At 35.9% G+C, this 19,454-nt stretch overlaps 1 protein-coding gene across 8 annotated transcripts in view; it reads right to left on the minus strand.

Moving 5' to 3' along the window:
- BRD1 (bromodomain containing 1) overlaps positions 1-19,454 on the minus strand; it is a 61,329-nt gene that overhangs the window by 31,177 nt on the left and 10,698 nt on the right. For 5 of the 8 annotated variants that reach the window (XM_080351513.1, XM_080351510.1, XM_080351511.1 and 2 more), the window contains 4 exons: positions 11,420-11,576; positions 5,010-5,141; positions 1,300-1,428; positions 204-516 (listed from right to left, as the gene is read on the minus strand). In XM_080351513.1, coding sequence (XP_080207639.1) covers positions 204-516; positions 1,300-1,428; positions 5,010-5,141; positions 11,420-11,576 — 731 coding nt within the window. Of the gene's footprint in view, positions 1-203; positions 517-1,299; positions 1,429-5,009; positions 5,142-6,540; positions 6,638-11,419; positions 11,577-19,454 lie in introns of those variants that run through there. The other 3 variants (XM_080351515.1, XM_080351516.1, XM_080351517.1) reach the window with 3 other exon arrangements.

Here is a 19,454-nt window from a genome sequence, read left to right on the forward strand (position 1 = left end):
TCAGAATCTGGAGAACAACTTAGTTCTAACGACAGATCTAGTAGAACAGAAACACTTGAATCCTTCAAGCAATGGTTTTAATGGGAGATGGAAATAAAAGTCAGCAAACTGAACAGCAACAACAATCTTAGTCATCTGTATGGAATGTACATGCTGTGTGTAATGAAAAATGGAACTTTTAAATTAATTGAACAACATCTTACCGTCTTCCCATGAGAAAGGCTGGGGTGACTCAAGTTTAGGCCGTTCAGGTAAGTGCATTCCAGTTTCATTATTATAACCAATTGCTTCAGCATCTCTCCTAGCTTGCCTGAGAACTACACCTCCTTGATCTCTTAACCGCACTGCAGCTCTATAAAATATTGTATCTTTTGCATTGTATTTCATACAGTTATCTATGATAAGATTGAAGTCGTCTTCGAATTCACTGAGGTTTTTATAGCCTTGAGCATCTAACCGTTTTCTCATGGTAGAGAAATCCATAGGATGTTTAATATGATCCAAATAGTCTGGAACCTTTGAATAAATATTTAAAACATGAATGGGTAAAATTATCTTATTACAGAAAAAGTAACATTAGCTATTAACTGACCCACATTTTTTAACGCATTTTCTAACACCTCAAATCAAGAACTTCAAAATGTAGCTCACAATTGCACATCATGATACTGCAAACATTTGCATGCCAACTGAAGCTTACATATTACAAGATTCTGCATCTTAGGTAACAAGGTGGAGCTCTACTAAGAGATGATGAAACCACATGTTTCTACAATTCTGTGTTTTTACGTACATCAGTGTATTTATGCATATGCTTGCTTATAAAATTATGTATTTATATGTACACATATGCATAAAATAAACATGTATATGTAGTATATGAACACATATATACAGTTCATATAGACATGTCCACATGCCTATGTGTTATTTATACACATATACGTGTTGTATACGTATATATGCACACATACACACACATACAATTTATCTAGTTTCCCAGTAAATGAAAAGGAATTTCATCTGCACATAAGAACACAGTATCCACATTTCCACTTTCAAGATACCCTATGAGTTTTCTTTATGAAATAATCTCACCACAAAAGCTCATTATGTATACATGTTATTCTGTACAATTATTTCCCAGAAATTATTTTAGCGTATGAGCATAAACAGACTAGAACTTGTATCACCATAGATATTTAAAGGTAATACTGCTCCCAACTCTGCATGCAGTGATTTGTTATTAAGTGCTACCAAGTCATATCTAAACATAACAAAATACAGCTTAAAAAATACCTCTTTAAGGTTTACTGGCTGAGCAAATATACGAGCAGAATCCTTTTCCTGCAGCTGGTCCAGAACTGATCGCAGAAGTACAGTGAATGGAGTGAGCTGAAGTTCCATAGCAACCTGCTCAATCTTGACCTAAAAAAGTAGTAATTGTACAAGTGAGCATTTTTCATTGAGATACTGTTTTAAAGTTGTTTTGCAGCATGAGTAAAGTACTTCAGATACGAAACGCAATATAAATATATTTAAGTAAATGAGCTGGCATTCATCTAACATACATTTTCAGCTGATGACTTTATAAGAAAAAAAAAAATTCTCAACCCTTCATTGTAGACTCAATCTCAACTCGCTTTTTAGAACTAAAATGATTTTATCTATAAATGAATTTTGTTCCCTTTTTAAGCTTCATATTTTGCCAACAATGTGAAAATAAGAACAAGAATTTAAAACTAATGTCTTTAAAATGAAATTTCAGTTGTGCTAAGTTCAAAGTGTAAAAAGATAATTTGATGTACATTTACAGGCTACAAAAGACCAAAACAAAGAGTAATTTTAAAGACAATGTTCTATGTAAATTCCAAGAAAATAATTTAAAAAAACAGAACCAACATCTTCAGATACTCGACTGTCCTTCAGAATTTTCATTATTTTTGACAATATTACAACTCCTCTTTAATTTTATTTTCAGGCCATTTAAAGAGTTATCAAAGTTGAAACAGTCTTGTTATGGCAAAAATAAACTCTTAATGATACGTTAATGGTGTGTGTGTAAGCACACAAACACACACCCATAAAATACGTGTCTATAAATAATAATACATAATAGATGTGTATGGCAAGTGACATGTGAATGTACAGTAATGATGCACAGAATTCCAGAAAGGACTCAAGAATTATAAACTATGTTATCTTGCAATGAATGTTCACAGCTTACAAAAATTAAAAAATGGAACAGTATTTTTATAAATAAGGACAATTAAAAGACTCGTAAGTGAAAACAATTTGCTTTCACAGTTGTCATACTAAGTGTTATCTTTCTGTATTCTTGCTTCCTTTTCTCCTAGCAATGTTAACACTACATTAGAATGACTTTGATGCAGGCTTTGGGTTTGTTTTTTTTTTGGTGACAGAAGAATAAAAGTGCTATCCAGTATAAGCACATGTATTGGGAAAATATGGAAAGATGCTATTTTCTAGTGTTCTTCAGAAACCAATTGTCTTTGCAAGTCTAACAGAATGGGTTGTCAAATAATTTCTCTACACCAACGCACACAGTACAGACAACAAACAGGAGGAGTTGGAGTCCACCACCATTTTGCTAGAATGCTACTACCTAGTTAGACAACTTACTGAAACTTGTTGGGATGAATCCCGTGACTGGAGTGGAGCTATTGGTGGCTACAGGCTGTTCAGAAGGGATGAGCAAGGAAGGATGGGTGGAGGAGATGCTCTCTATGTCAAGAAATTGATAGATTGTGAAGAGCTGTCACTGAAGAAGTGCCATGAGCAAGCTGAAAGCTTATGGGTAAGAATTAGACACCGAAGCAACAAAGGGAACATTGTGGCTGGTGTTTACTACAGGCTGCCCAACCTAGGGGAGCCTGCTGATGAAGCCGACTTACTCCAGCTACAGGAGGCACTGCAGTCACAGGCTCTCATCCTGCTGGGGGGCTTCAACCACCCTAACATCTGCTGGAAAAATACCAGAGCGAGTTGTAGGCGATCCAAGAGACTTTTGGAGTGCATTGAGGACAACTTCCTAAGCCAGGTAATAGACAGCCCTACCAGGGGGGATGTGATAATGGACCTGCTTGTCACCAGTGCAAGTGAGCTAATCAGTGACATCAAGATTGGAGGCAGCCTGGGCTGCAGTGATTGTGCACTGGTGGCCTTTACAGTCCTGGGGGAGGTATGGGCCAAGCAAAGAATAAAGTCAGGACCCTGAATTTTAGGAAAGCAAACTTCCACCTCTTCAAGGAGTTAATCAACAGGACCCCCTGAGAAACTGCCCTCAAGAGACATGGGAGCAGAAAAGAGCTGGCAAATCTTTAAGGACACTTTCCAAAGAGTACAACAGCTCATTATCCTCAGGTATAAGAAATCACGTACAGAAGGCAAGAGGCCAGCATGGCTGAGTCAAGACCTGCTAGTCAAACTAAAGGGTAAGAAGGAAATGCACAGGCAGTGGAAGCAGGGACAAGTGTCCTGGGAAGAGTACAGGGACACTGCCCGGTTGCGTAGGTATGGGGCCAGGAAGGCCAAGGTGCAGCTGGAGCCAAATCTGGCAAGGGATGCAAAGAATAATAAGATGGGCTTCCATAGGTATGTCAGTCAGAAAAGGGAGGTCAAGGAAAGTGTACCCCACTGACAAACATGACTGGGAAACTGCTAAAAACAGACAAGGAGAAAGCTGAGGTATTCAATGACTTTTTTTGCCTCAGTCTTCACTGGCAAGCTCTCTTCCCACACCTCTCAAGTGGATGGACCTCAAAGCATGGACTAAGGGGACAAAGTCCCACCCACTGTAAGAGAAGATCAGGTTTGACACCACCTGAGGAACCTGAACATACATAGGTTTACGGGATCTGATGAGATGCTTCCCACAGTCCTGAGGGAATTGGCTAATATAGTTGTCAAGCCATCTTACATGACATTTGAAAAGACATGGTGGTCAGGTGAAGTCCCTGGTGACTGGAAAAACGGAAATATTGCATCAATTTTTTTAAAAGGATAGCAAGAAGATCCCATGAGCTACTGACCTGTCAGCCTCACCTCTGTGTCTGGGAATATCAGAGAATAGATCCTCTCAGAAGCTGTGCTAAGGCTCATGAAGGACAGGAAGGTGATTCAAGACAGCCAGCATAGCTTCACCAAGGGCAAGTCCTGTCTGACCAACCTAGCGGCCTTCTACAATAGAGTGATTATATCAGTGGGCAAGGCAAGAGCTATGGGGTATCATCTATTTGGACTTCTGTAAGGCTTTTAATATGGTTTTCCACATCCTTCTCTCTATATTGGAGATAAATGGATTTGATGGACTGTTCAGGGGATAAGGAATTGGTTGGATGGTCGCATCCAGAGAGCAGTGGTCAATGACTCAATGCCCAGATGAACATCAATGACAAGCGGTATCCCTCAGGGGTTCATACTGGGACCAGTACTGCTTAGTATCTTCATCAATGACATAGTGCGATCAAGTCCACCCTCAGGAAATTTCCAGACAACATCAAGCTGAGTGGTGTGTTTAACATGCTTGAGGGAAGAGATGCCATCCAGAGGGACCTGGACAAGCTTGAGAACTGGGCCCATGTGAACGTCATGAGGTTCGACAAGGCCAAGTGCAAGGTCCTGCACCTGGGTCGGGGCAATCCCTGGTATCAGTACAGGCTGAGGGATGAAGGGGTTGAGAGCAGAGCTGCAGAGAAGGACTTGGAGGTACTGGTGGACAAAAAGCTGGACATGAGCTGGTACTGTACACTTGCAGCCCTTGGGCTGGACTAGATGACTTCTAAAGGTCCCTTCCAACCCAAACCATTCTATGACTCTATTAACATTTTATTTATTTTAAAGAGTTTGCACGAGTGCACATATGACCATACGTTCCTTGATCCTAAATGAGGATTAGAAGACAAATACTAAAGCCTTTCTATCGTAAAAACTGTGTTTGAGAGTCTTTCCTTTGGAAAAGTTTCACCAAATTAAGATACTTCATTTACCTGTTCTCTTTTTAATTTTTCACGCTTACGTATAAGTTCAATCAACAAACGTGCTCTTTCAAGATCATGGCGCAGCCTTTGCCAGTACTTCAATTTTTCTTTTAAAGCTTGCATTTCTTCATCATCTTCTCTCTAAAAGAAGAATAAAAAATTTTTCATTGAATGAAAAACACTAACCTCTTATTATAAGCTAATTTTACACAATTACAGAACATATTCACAGGAAAGGAACAACTATTATCTTATAGTCATGGCACTTGGTCATAAGCTTTACATCAAAAATGCAATATAACAAACAACAACCTAGCAGTACAACAACCTGCAAAGTAAGATTCTGTATTTTCACATCAAAATCCAAACCAGGTGAACATCCTCAGCTACTTCAGAAACTCAAGTCTAGTAGAAACAAATTATTCTTGTGCTCACCACAGTCCACCTCCCCTGCACCCAGCAGGATTATGACACACTTTTAACAGAACAAAATCAAAAATGCCTTTCAATGAACACATGAAAGAATTTAATCGACACATTTTTAGGAAGCAGTGGTGTTTAAACATTTGCAGTATTTAGTTTGATTTGTACATAGAGAAAACAGAGCATTTGTGTGTTTTTACTGTTGCTCATAAGAAAGAGAAGGAAATTGGAATACTAGCTACAGTGTTCAAATGGTATTGGTAATTCACCAGAAACAAAGCCAGAAAATAGTAAAAGTCCTTATATTAGTACCAAATACACAAAAGAAACATTTGCTTTGGAAAACTGTTACATTTAAAGCAAATATTTTATTAAAAAAATCTCAGAAAGAGATCCAAAGCTTTGTACGCCTGACTTGCAACTAGCATAATGCAATATACACTTGATAAGTAATTGTCATGTGTTTTTTCTTTTAAATTACAACAAAAAATAAATTCCATAAATTGCAAAAAAGTAGAAGACAGAAAACTGTCTCAGCAGATCAACAATAACCAATACTATAAATTGTTACACTCGCAGCAAAAGCCTCCTTCAGAGGAGAATAATTTAGAAATATCACAGGTCCTCTAAAGGAAGCTTGTGAACTCTTTCAGACTGAAGGTTCTAAAAATAGAATTGCAAAAACTGGCAGTAGAATAAAATATCTAATAGATTGGCGAGTGCTATGATTCTATGATCGGCATAATATTTTATTGCTTTACATGCTTTGCAAGAGTAAAGGCAAGCACCTGTGGAAGCTATGAAGTTAGTTTTATTCAAGTCTCTGACTTCACTGAAGTCAGAAAATCGTTAATTATTTACTATCTCTGTAGTACAATAAAGCAATGTGGAAACAACAGTTCATTCCTCTTTTTGAAAAAAAGAACAAAAAGAAGTAGCCAGACACTTCTAGTTCCCTTTCCCAATGACTATTACACTACTGACAGTCACCTTTTCTTTTAAGGAGTTAAGTCATGACTTGCAGATATAACAATTAAACTATGAAAGACTGATTAGTTCAAAGTGGATTTTGATTGAATATTAATATACACATTCCTTAAAATTCTCAGAGACTTACTGAATTAGAAAGTCTACAATGCCATCAATTGCTGTTCTTCTACACTTCTTCATCTCAGAGTAAAGATCCCATGCATGGAAAAGCAACTTGTTAACTGATACAGCTATACTGGTTTTTTCATGGCTTTACAGTTTTTCAGGACCAAAACTAAATTGTGGCTACTGCTAAAGGTGGAAGGCTTATCTTCCCTTTGCTTGCAGCCATTCAGAGTCTGCTCTTTTGCCCTAGGTAATTGCATAGTTCATGAAACTGGGGAACTGATCCTGCTGAAAGCGAAGTCAACAAAACCATATTAGTTTTAGGGTGGGTCAGGAAACTTAAATACCAAAAAAAAGAAAAAGTTATTTTGTTACACAAGGTCTTGGGGTAGCTCATTAGAGACTGAAGTATTTGGCTAAATCTGAAGGTCTAGTTTCACTTAAAAAAAAAAAAAATTCTTTCAGTCAAATCAGTTGATTTACAAATGTCATTTCATAAACTAGGCAGGTAGGTAAAATCTGCAGATGTGACCCAAGGTATCAAAGAGCACCTTGTTTATTTTTGTGCACATATACACTCCCTTCTTCGATGTCACTCCAGCTTGGGGATTAATAGCAAGCCTCCAGTTTTTTGACCCTTCTGTGCAAAGTAATGTTGGCAGGCACGGTTTTAATAGCTAAGACAACCTGCCTTTACCCTAACCTATTACCTGACATAAAACGTACACCTTAATTAGATTAAAAGATCCAGGCAAGCTGAAAAGAGCATAACACACTGGTTTCCAATATTTAACTAGTAAAAACTTGGATAAAGAGTTCCTTTCAGAATTTTTTGTTTTCAAAATCTTTCTGACAAGGGAAGTTCCTATTAACTTCCTGAAAAAAAGGGCTCTTCTTCCAAATCTGTCTTTCTGCAACAAAGCCAGAAAGTTTCTTCTTGCTGACAACACAATAAAAAGTTATAAAGAAACTCTGTGGTATTTTCTGATGGACTTAGTTCTTGCTGAACGCCAAGTATTACCTAGAAAAGCTAAAACTGACACATTTATTAATACTGAGGGAAGAGGGAAACACTTCTAAGTTTACACACACAGTACGCATCAACTGAGAACTGGTCTTCAGCTCCAGCTCCCACCATGACTATGTTCTCAGTCTTTGCATCCCAGCAGGAATGCTGCCAGCGTACCAACAGATCGTTCCTTATGCTGGATGTAAATACCTGGGGACAGCCTTGCTCCCTACAGGGGCTGTAACTTAACATGAGCCAAACAAAAATAGCATTACAGTGATGAAATTGGATCTTGAGCAATACAATTAGTTTTATTAAGTTCCTCTTCTGACACTTGTATGCCAACCAATCAAAACCATTTAGTGGTTGCAATTTCTGTTTCTACTGAAATCTCCAGTGCAGTTGTGACCTTAGTCACAAGCACCTTCTACTTCGTTTCTCCTAAACGTGGTTTTAAACCAACCTCACTAGAGCAACAAGCTACTATAATTAAATTTCATGCCTTATTTTTATGAAAGCATTCTTTACAGGGAAAAACAAAATAAAATAAAAATACTGGGGACATAAATTTATTAAAGTATTTCTAATACCTTTCCTGAATTTCTAGGTGGAGAGAAATGACAGTATAAACCATTCTTTCACAGGGTTCCTTGTTCCTCCACATGGTGAGGTAGGTTATAAGCAAAAAATCTTCCTGCGTGATTCAGAACTGCTAGTTCACGTAATATCACATTCAAAAGCATATCGTAAGTGAGCTCTGAAACACGTTCATTAGGAAGTGACTCTAGATCATGAACGCTTGCTCCCCTGCCAAATTTGTTTTAGTAGCAAACATCAGAGTGGGATCAAAAACACCTTATACTAGGCATCTTGAAACCTCTTCCAGGGTTTTGGTTCCTCATCTTAACATTTATTTTCAGTTTCAGCAGCAATAATAACAAAAATCTGAATCCCTATTACACCAGTGTTTCTGTTCCTTGTATTGACTGAAAACCTATTTAGGTTTTTGACTATCTGACCTCTCACATAAAACAAGGTAAAAGAAGTTTCCCATCTAGACTGGAAGGAAACAATCATCTATACCTCAAAAATTTTCTCATAACACCTATGCCATAGCTGTATTGAAGCATACATTACCGTTTGGCTTAGACTTGGAATAACGAAGATGACTAATGCTTCAAATGCTTTGCAGTTATGACTACTTAACTAGGTATTACAAATATTTATTGAAGAGGCTATGAAGAAGACACAATGTCGTGCACAGGACACTTGGGACTCACTGAAAAGCACTAACTGCACATTTCTTTAATCAACTGAATCATTTAATACTCAGCTTTGCCTGAAAGTTTTTATTTTCAAAAGACCATGTTAATTTCAATTATAAGTTTTAAGAATCAAGTCTCAGAAGTGACCCAATTTTTAATGAACAAATATACGTTTCCAATTAATTTAGAAAGTATTTCAATTTTTTTCTTACTTAAGAATAGTGCAAAGTTAGAAGAAGAGGCAGAGGGAAAAGAGGTGTTTGTACAAGAGTGCAAACAGGCAACAAGATTTTAAACAGGTCATATCTAAGGCTTACTTTATTATAATCAAACATCATTTATGAGTATTGTTTTGGTAGTTACTCTTAAAATATTCAGAAATGTTGCAGTCTCATCATGCCATCTCAACAGGAAAAGTACTTTCCAACTCCCAAGTATAATTTTCTCAGACACTAACTTAGTCTAAGTCTATACTGCCATATAAGCCCTGGACTTTTGTCCTTGATTAATTTTAAGGATTCAAGCTCATTAAAAAAAAGTCTACTATCTGAATACAGTGAAGTTCAGCTATTATTAGGCAACTCTCTGGCACCACTCTTCAGAATGCAAATTTCTCATACAGAATTAAAAGATTAATCAAAGATTAAAAGTAGAATACAAAATATTTTAGAGAAGTTGTAACCCAAAAAACAGTATTAAAATGGAATAATAGAGAAGCAATGAAAGAAGATAAAGGAGTGGCCAGTTTTTATTCAATGTAAATTCCACCTAAATGGAAATTCAACATCTTAGCTATGAGGAAAGGCTGAGGGAACTTGGATTGCTCAGCCTGCAGAAGAAATGGCTCGGGGTGGGGGGGTAAATCTCATCAATACATATAAATACCAGAAGGGAGGGTGCAAGGAAGACAGAGCCAGGCTCCTTTCAGCAGTGCCCATTGACAGGAGCAGAGGCAATGGGCACAAACTGAAACACAGGAGGGTTCTTCCAAATATCAGAAAAAACTTTATTTTCCACTGTGAGGGTGACCAGGCACTGGGACAGGTTGCCCAGGGAGGATGTGGACTCTCCACTCATGGAGATATTCAAAAGTTGTCTGCACATGGTTCTGGGCAACCTGCTCTAAGTGGCCCTGCTTGGGCTTTCAGGTTGGACCAGGTATCTCCAGAGGTCCCTTCCAACCTCAGCTCTTCTGGGCATTATTAACTAGTTTTTTTCCATGAAAAGCTAAGAAAAGAAACATGAAGAAAAATGACAGATCAGATAATTAAGAAGCAGTGTTGACTGTGGTATTTTTAAGACTACATCACTTAATAACAATCAGCAAATAGCAATGCAATTCAAACAAAATAATACTTAAACTTTAAAGAAGAAAAAAAAATCTCAATAAAAGTAAATGATTAAAAAATGCATTTTTAAGTTCTAAAGACTATTTTACACAAACAATTCCACTTGAAGTCAAACACCTGGAGAACAGAAAGAACACAGCCAGCTACATTTTCAGTTCAATTAAAAAATGTAACTGGGATGCAGTAATAATTTCCACATCATGATGCTTCACAGCATTTCAAGTTCTACACACATGGATCCATACACAGAATTCAGAAAGGAAGTTTTAATTATTTTCTAAGACACTCAGTGACCTGAAAAGAAAACAACAGAAGACCTGCCAAAATCTCTAACATCACTGAAGAGATGTTCATACTGCAAAACTGAGAAGCAGAAGAGTACTGCTTTCTGAATCTGATACATATGTGAAGTGACTGTTTTCCAGCTATTCTGACTGCTAAATGTGTTCAACTTTAACCAACCTAGATGTATTTTAGCTGAGTTTTACTTTAAAAAAATATCAGCATAAATTTATGCTTGTCTACAATCCTACTTAACTATGTCAAAAGTGAAAGTGAAAGTTGAAACAGGTCTTCGAACTTAATCAACAATTCACTCTTAGTTCTGCTATTACCAAACAACATGGGCAATAACGATCTGAATTCAAAACCTGTAAACTAGCACGTCCAATCTTAACTCTGCAAAAATCCCCATTTTCCTTAGTTATAAATGTCAAAAACATACTTGTTTTGCATCTTCTGAGGAACTTGAAATAAAATGTTTTACCTTACTAACTCATAGCACATTGAGAATGAGTTAAAAAAACCCAAACAATGGTATTAGGATAGTTTTGGTGACAGTATTTTTGTGAAACATTTAAGTAAAACAAAAGAAAAACCCACACAAGTTGGTTTGGTTTTTTTGGTTGGGTTTTTTTAATATCTCACAAATTAAAACAGGCTGCCCAGGGGGGTTGTGGAGTCTCCTTCTCTGGAGACATTCAAGACCCACCTGGACATGTTCCTGTGCGACCTCACCTAGGCGTTCCTGCTCCAGCAGGGGGATTGGACTAGATGATCTTTTGAGGTCCCTTCCAATCCCAAACATACTGTGATACTGTGATTTGATAGTGACTAATTTCAAATATAGGTCATATTACTTGATAATAAGGTGAAGAATTTACTCAGTCCTGAATAAGAGAAAGTTTTTACTACATGCTATGCTTTCCAGTTATTTTTTTACTCTGTATAAAAGAGATTTTCTGATTTTTTCTTGTAAGTAAAAAGTGTGTCACATACCTGTTGTGTGTTTCTTTGTGACTGTAAACTGGACTGCAGCCTTCTCAACAGAGGAACACCATTCCTAGACAGTCTTTTAAGCAACCAGTAACTGTGCACTCGTTCAACAAACTGCTTCTTCCGCTGAATGGCCACCTGATTCATAATCTTATTTAATCTAAAATATGGAAAAACTGATATTGTATTTTTCATAGCAAAGCATAAAATGTATTTGTCTATGGAAGTTAACCGTCAGATATATATGAATGTATAATGTAACAAGAGCAGTGATCACCATATTACTTATTTCTTTCAATGACACTTCTTTTAGCACAATTATTTCTGAGCAGTAGATGACAATCAAATACATCTGTTTGACACTATAGTTTTTACCAAATGCATTAAAGTACTTTATAAAGCTAAAGGGTATTAATTTTTTCATGATCAACTCAAGAGCAATCCCAGATTAGGACTGAGAATAAAGCATCATGTGCATTTCAGAATTATCTTCCTATTAAAAATAAAATCAGAAATCAGGTTGTAAATCCCTACAAGTTTTCAGATAAGTTGTGCCATCTTCACACATAATTAGTAGTTTATTTTAATGACAATATATCTTAACTTTTTACATAACAAAGTACAACAAAAAGCTTGTATTACTCATCCACTAATATTATTTTTTCATAAATAAAGCAAACAAAAATATAAAACAGAAGAACACTTATGATTTTACCCCACACATATGATGAAAATATTCACACAGAAAAGATGCAAGAGGATGATACAAACAGTTAAGCAAAATATCATGATTAAATAAACACTATTTTCTCCAAACTTGATTTTAACAGATGCAAATACTGTTTGCATATACTCTGTTTACAAATACTCTAGGAAAGTGCTATATGAACATCATACACAACAACCTTGACTCTTATTTTTAAATAAAGACACATTAAAATGTCAAAGCCTGACATGACAGTAACCTCTCAAAACTTACACTAAAAAAAAATCTGTTCATTCTTCACTAAGTGTATTACTACCCATAGCAAAACTCTACAACAGATAGTGGTAGGTCTATCAGAGATTCTCTAATTATATTTAATACCAAAACAGGCAAAATTAAATTCAAGAAGTATCTGATTTTTAGAGTGATACCACAAGGCATTTAAATAAAAATAATTAATATAAGCACACAAATATTTTTCTGCTTTCTCCCTTTTAATATTAGGGATAAAGCAGTTTCTCAGGTAAGTGATATAAGAGAAGTAGTCAAAGACCTAAAAAAAAAAAAAAAAAAAGCAAAGTAAACCTTGTGTACAATTATTTTTATGAATAGCTGGGAAACCTGAATGATATTTTTCAGACATACAAGTGAGTCTACCCTGAGTTCAGCAAAGGTGATCTATCCCTGGTGGTTTTTTCTGGGCTGCATAGAAGGTAAGGTACAACAGCTCTACTCAGTATTATGCTAACTAGCTACGGAGCTTTCAGTCATCACAAGGTAAAGGCAGAGCAAACACAGGTTTTCTTCAAAATATAGTACCATTGTGTCCTTCAGTTCTTCAGGGACATTATTTTTCATTTAATACACTAAGGTAAGTTAGGCATTCTTGAAAAGTTTTAGCTTAACTTAAAGCTTAGACAGTCTGCAAATGGATTTAGGACTGTCTTGTAAGTCTTTCATGGTAGGGCTGAAGCAGGCTCCACAAAGACTTACTCAGTGCACAACAGACCTTGATGTGACCATATTACACTTCAAACACAACAGAATTACAATTAATTATAGAATGCAACCAAAATCAAATAAGTACTTTTACATTTCTCTTTTGGGAGCAGAATAACCTACTAAACTGAGTCAAAAAAAGCACAGCCAAATAGATACCTATTTGGAAAGATCAGAGAATCATAATTTAACGTGAAGAAAGGTGCTTTGGCTTTGTGCCCATCAGATGTGGCAAGACTAAGCAAACATCTTTAATTACAGCTTTAAGTACATTTGCCCAGTCACATAACAAAACACTCTATTCATAGATAATTATAATAGTAAAGTGCTAGAATAAACTTAGGAAAGATGTTCACAGAAGATATTCTCCAACTTCCAAAATACAAATAAACAGAAGGTAATCTGGAGTGCAGAAACTACCCAACAAGCGGTAGGAATCTTACTCCTCTTTGCCTTCCCTGCAAATAAAAACAAACAACTACTGGCTGATCATATTTCATTTAGACACCAGCATTCAGCAGTGGCAACACACCACCAATCACACCTTAATTTCTCAAAATACAGCGGTCAGAGAATGTTCACACAGCAGTTATCTACAGAGCAGCTACACTGTGATCTTATTAATATAATGATGTGACATCTGCTGTTAGACTCTTAAGAGTCCACTAACTACAGCACAGTTCTTTGATCATCTTTTTGCTTACTCAGACACTCCCAGGTAGGCTTTTACTGTCCCAAACAATTTTAATTTTGGCTGACAACACAACCATTCTGGGAAAATGAGACATGATTTATCCACTGCTGTGATGCCCGAAGTAACACAGACTGAGTGCTGATTTTGAAGCTCCCACCCTTGACAGAGTGACCATATTGGCAAAGAGGTTCTCACTCACAGTGATACTTTCAGCCGCAGTGAAGCTAAACACAAGCATGAAATACGGCACAAAGGGATGTGCGAGCCTTGAACAAGATCCTTTCTGCTACCTGAACCTGAACTATATTTGTAGATACTGAAAATTAATTTTCAAACTAGAATCTTGAAATTCTTTGAGGTCTGAAAGGAGTTTGTTGCACTTGCCCCCTTTTTTTTCCCCCCAAGAGAGATGTAATAAAAAAAAAAAAAAATACTGAAAAGTAAAAACAAACAAAAAACCAAAACATTATAAATTTCAGGCAGGTAAGACAGAGCAGTTTGAAGACTTTATAGTTTTGAAATCCAGGATATGACTTGCACAAGACAGGATCAACAGCTACAACTATATTGACAAATCCCCCACGCAGAGGCAAGACTTACAGAACTTAAAACACCTCCCATGTCTACATAAAACACCTCAGCAAAGGCATTTTTTTGCCAAGTTATCTGTCTACCCTAGGACTTTTTCCAAGTATGAGAACATCAGGAATAACATCTTTCTGTAGTATTTTATTTTTTAAACGTCAAGTCAAACACAGCAAATATTGTGAGAAAATAGTCAGATATCTAGAACGCACATTAAACACCAGTCTATCAATTGAACTTGTGCCTTCTCTTCAGAAAAAAAACACACCTATCTTGCTGCACTTAGCAATCTCATTACATAACAATTTTTATTTCTCTATTAAGATTGACAAGAAAGTGCAAGACTACTATTGAAGACAGCTCACAAAGAAGAGAAGATAGGAACATACATCTGGAAGATTCTACCAGAGTTATGGTCTCCCCTATCACAATGACTTTAGACACAACGGGGAATAAAAGCCACAACTACAGCGACTACAGAAAGCAAGGAAGAAGACAAAAGTGTTCTTGCTGTCTAGGTTTCACGTGAAACAGAGAATTTGTTAAGACAAAATTCCTGAGGAGTATCCTGAAACAGACCACGTTAAGTGCGAAACACACTTCACTCAAAATATTTAAATAATTAAGACAATTAAGCTAAACCCAGAGCAGAACAGCTCTTACACTGTAACTTGCTGCAGCCTGAACCACTGTTCTGAGACCTTAAGAACAGCTCAGTGTGGCTCACAGTATCTTGTTTTTCCCTCAACTTATCAGTTATTTAAAATGAAACACATTATAAGAAGATTTGAAAACGTGGCTGTGTTCCCATGAAATTCAGTAGCTGCTGTTATATAATTAGTTCCATTAAAGCAGCATTAGGTTTCACGCTGATGACTACTGCAGCCTCTTGATGTTTTGGCACCATTAACCATATTCCCTCTTGTTTTTTTCCTTTTTTTGGGCTACATTCCAAGGCTATGCAGATGTCAAAACATTTTTCAGAACTGTTTTATTTGTGCCACAGGCAACTGAGAAAACTAGTACTACTGCCCTTCCTACTGGCATCTGACTGTAGAACACTGCACCATGCACTACAACCATGAAAGATATAATTCCCTGCTCGTCTTTAAAAAGGGAAAGGTCCCTTTTTAACTGAACCTTTTGAATAGCACCTGCAGTTCCCAGCCTGAAACCACAGTTTAGGTTGAAGTGTAAATTATGGCATTAAAAATATGCTGCATTTAAAAAAGCAACAGAAGGATGATGAAATTGGTTTGTTTTGAAAGGGTAAAACAGACTCAATTTAATTTCAAATGATAGTCAATATGCAACAGCTTTAGTGAGAAATTGCAGTTTATCAGGTGCTCTATACTAACCCTCTCCTCATACAGAGACATTTGATGGATTATCTGCCCTACAAAAGGTGATATTCTTAAAGCACCGCTCATCAACATAAGAGATGTGCTCTTGTCACATTAGCAATCTTACAGCTTCCTTCTCCTACTCATGACTGCCTTCCTCTCCTGGTTTCAGTTACAGATCACTGTGGCAACTACGGTAACCAGATTTAAAAAAAAAGTGAAAACAGTATTTTTGGTGACTAACTATGCGGCAGTTTAACTTAAAAAAAGCCAACAAAAGATAATCAGCCATTTTTCTGTTAATCATCACTAACTGCTCCACAGACCATAAATGTTTTTTAACTCCACAGATATTATTTTACTGTTATAAAGACTTCTATAGCATCTCTCCATTCTCTTTTCAAAATATGAACTGGAAAGAATATTTCCTTATGTAAATATGTGATTTTGCCAGTATTATTAGTATAGTAACTTGGGCAGAAGGAACTTCATATGAAAATCTGTAAGATTAAGTAAGATCAAATACCCACTAAAGAATCAATTTTTAAACATTAACTTAAACTAGTATTTGAATTACTATACTTGTCCTGAAGCTCCCATTGCATTAATTTGTTATTTTGCATCTTCCTCTATCCAACATAGCTGTATTAAACGTACATGCAAAAGACTAGCAAAACTAAATGATACTCTAAAATTTTATTTACTATCACTAAAATACCAAAAACAATCAAATGATGTTCCACCTTACTGAGCAAATAAAATACCCCTATTTTCCAACACAAAGATTGCACATGTATTTCTAAAACCTGTCAGAACAAAACAAAATCTAAATGGAATAAATTGTAACAAAGTAAACTGAGTTTCAAGAACATGTGAATTTTCAAGTCTTGCTCAGCAAAGACACAAAAATTACCTACAAATAATTGTAGTAATTCCACTAACTGGAAAAAAATTAGCAGAAAAAAAGATTAAAATCCTATGAAAGCATCTATTCTGAGAACTGGAATTAATTCTGGGGCCTTGACAACTACCCAAACAACTCTTCCCACACTGAACCTTCGGCAGCAGCTGCCTATCAAACAGTGTTTGTAAAACTCACCTTTTAAAACAAAACAAAACAGAACAACAGTGTAGATAGTTTTGTTGCTCTGACTGTATTTATCTCCGCCTTCAATCAAAATTTCAATTTACTGTATTATTTAACTAAAAAAACCCCAAACCAACCCTTTTGATCAGCTTTAAAGATAACACAGGAGGTGGATTAATAACTATGTAAAAATCGGAGTCCATTTTTATTTATTTCCTTTTGAAAAAGGATAAGGATAAAATTTCTTTTATAACTAACAGAAGTCAGCTATGTATCAAACAGCACATACAACAAATCCTGAAAAGACTGACAATTATTTCGTTTAAACTTCTGTGCCACACAAGTCTGCAGAATTCCCCTGTGACAAATACACACTTTCCTAATTATAACTACTCTCCAGCTTTTGTTTTGAAGATTTTGAACAAACTGGAATGTCCCATTCCCAAATAACTTTCCTTAGTAGTCTAACACAGTGTTCAATCACCTTCAGAGTTATTCATTTTTGTCTGTATGTTTTAAAATTCTAGCTATTGAATTTGTCCTTCTCTGCTAGGTTGCAAATCTAACTGTGTGTATTTTATCTACAGATGCATCTTCCTTTCTTGGACAGAAAAGCAGAACATTGAACTTAGCAGTTAAGTAAACAGTCAATTCTCCGTTAGTTACAACAGGTTACTTTGTTCCTATTTAACATTCAACTTTGTGACCAAAACTCTGGATAAGGAAAAAATTAAAAAACAACAAAAAAACTCTACCCTGTCACACTGGAAAACCTCCCTAGTTTTCTCAGAAAAATCACATGCATAGATGTATTTCTACCACTTCCTATACAGAATACTGAGTCATGACTTTTCCTTCAAATTACTGAAAATATTATTCTGTGCTTTTTTTTTTTTGTAGTAGTCATAACTATAACAAACATGATTTTGAAATCTAATCTCAAAAGGCTAAATTAACATCACCCAAAGTATAGTTCAAAAAACGCCTTTTTATCTATAATGAAAGAAATCTCAGCCTTTATCTACTAATTTTTGTGCCTTCTATAACTTTACTATTGAATTAAAAACTGCCAGGAGACAGTTCTTCAGACAACGTGTTCTGAAAATCACATTCTTGTACGGCACTTACAAGATGCAACATTCTCTAACTGCCACCAAAATATCTAATGAAAGTTCACGTAACTGGTGAAATTCAGAAGTACTGAAAATTAAAAACACATGGATTTTGAGCTTTATAACTGCATTGTTGTATATATAGTCATTGTGGACCAAAACCCTTAGAGGACACACAGAATACTAGTAATGCACCTTACAGAGACACTTAACATATCAATATATGTTTTGAGCTTCTTTGTACCATGCAAAACAACCAGAATACAGGAAAAAAATAGATGTACAACTTACTCCTATATTAATTTCATTAAAAGGGCATATTTAAATAAGAGACAACACTGCTATTCTCTGGATTTTTAGCAGGGGGGAATCACCCTTTGGATATCAATCAACTTGTGGTTTTGTTTGTGTGGTTTTTTTGTTTTTTTTTGTCTTTTTACACCAGCCATACGTGTGTCTTCTCCATTATTTTTACTTAAAATCAAAATCTACTTTTACAACCTATTAAGTCAGTCACACTTTCTCCAATACATTAATTAATTCTTATTTAATAACCCAACCAGAGTCAGGACAACGTGGTTTGAAAATAAAGCTCTAAAGTGACTTTTACTTTTTTTTTTTTTCCCCAAATACCACTAAGGCAAAGCTAGTGAACACTGCAGTAGTTCTCTTCTTGATTTAGGCTTTTTTAAAATTTAAGCATAGAGGTTAAGATGACATCAGTAGTAGTTTCCACATGTATCATAAAGGTTTCAAGCTCAATCAATCTTACAAGAAACAGCAATGGATGATGACTGCTGGCATCCTCTCCCACTTTACCTAGGTGATTCCATCATCTAAGTATTAGATACAAACATAAGGCATACCAACATCATGCTGTCCTGTAATTAAGTATTTCCACATTATTTTGTGGAAGTATACATACACATATATTCAAGGATAAACAGTTAACAGACATTAGTCTGGATTTATTCAGCCTTCAGTCTTTTGCAACACAGGTTCTAGTAGTATTTTTCAATAGCTTTTTCATGTTGAGTTTTAAGCAGCATTTCTTACTTTTTTGCCCCACTTAAAATTTTTCTCAAGGTATTAAAAAAAAAAAAAACCCACACCCCGTACCCTAAACATTAAACCAAATCCTCCAAACAAAGCCTACAGGCCACATATATGATTAAGAAGTATAATCTGTGAATGCAGACTAAGTGTCAATGGCCTTAGCAAATGTTCCTTTCTGCTGATAGTGTTTCATCACTTCCTGTTAATTTCTTTTTCTGGTCCATACTTCATTTTTGAGGTAATCAGGATGCCCGTGTCAAGATATCAAGAATACATTTAATTATTGGTAAAAAAGTTCAGAATAGTTCAATTAGATAAATTATAAAACAAAAGGAAATACCAGTTCTGCCTTGAGACAAAAAGTACCAGAAATCCAGTTTTACTACCAGAAGCGATATGCTTTCTAATAAAAGCAAAGGTCAACATAGAAAAATCGATTAATGTGCAGCATATAAA

The sequence above is a fragment of the Nesoenas mayeri genome (assembly GCF_963082525.1).
Source record: "Nesoenas mayeri genome assembly, chromosome: 1".
NCBI classification, from domain to species: Eukaryota; Metazoa; Chordata; class Aves; order Columbiformes; family Columbidae; genus Nesoenas; species Nesoenas mayeri.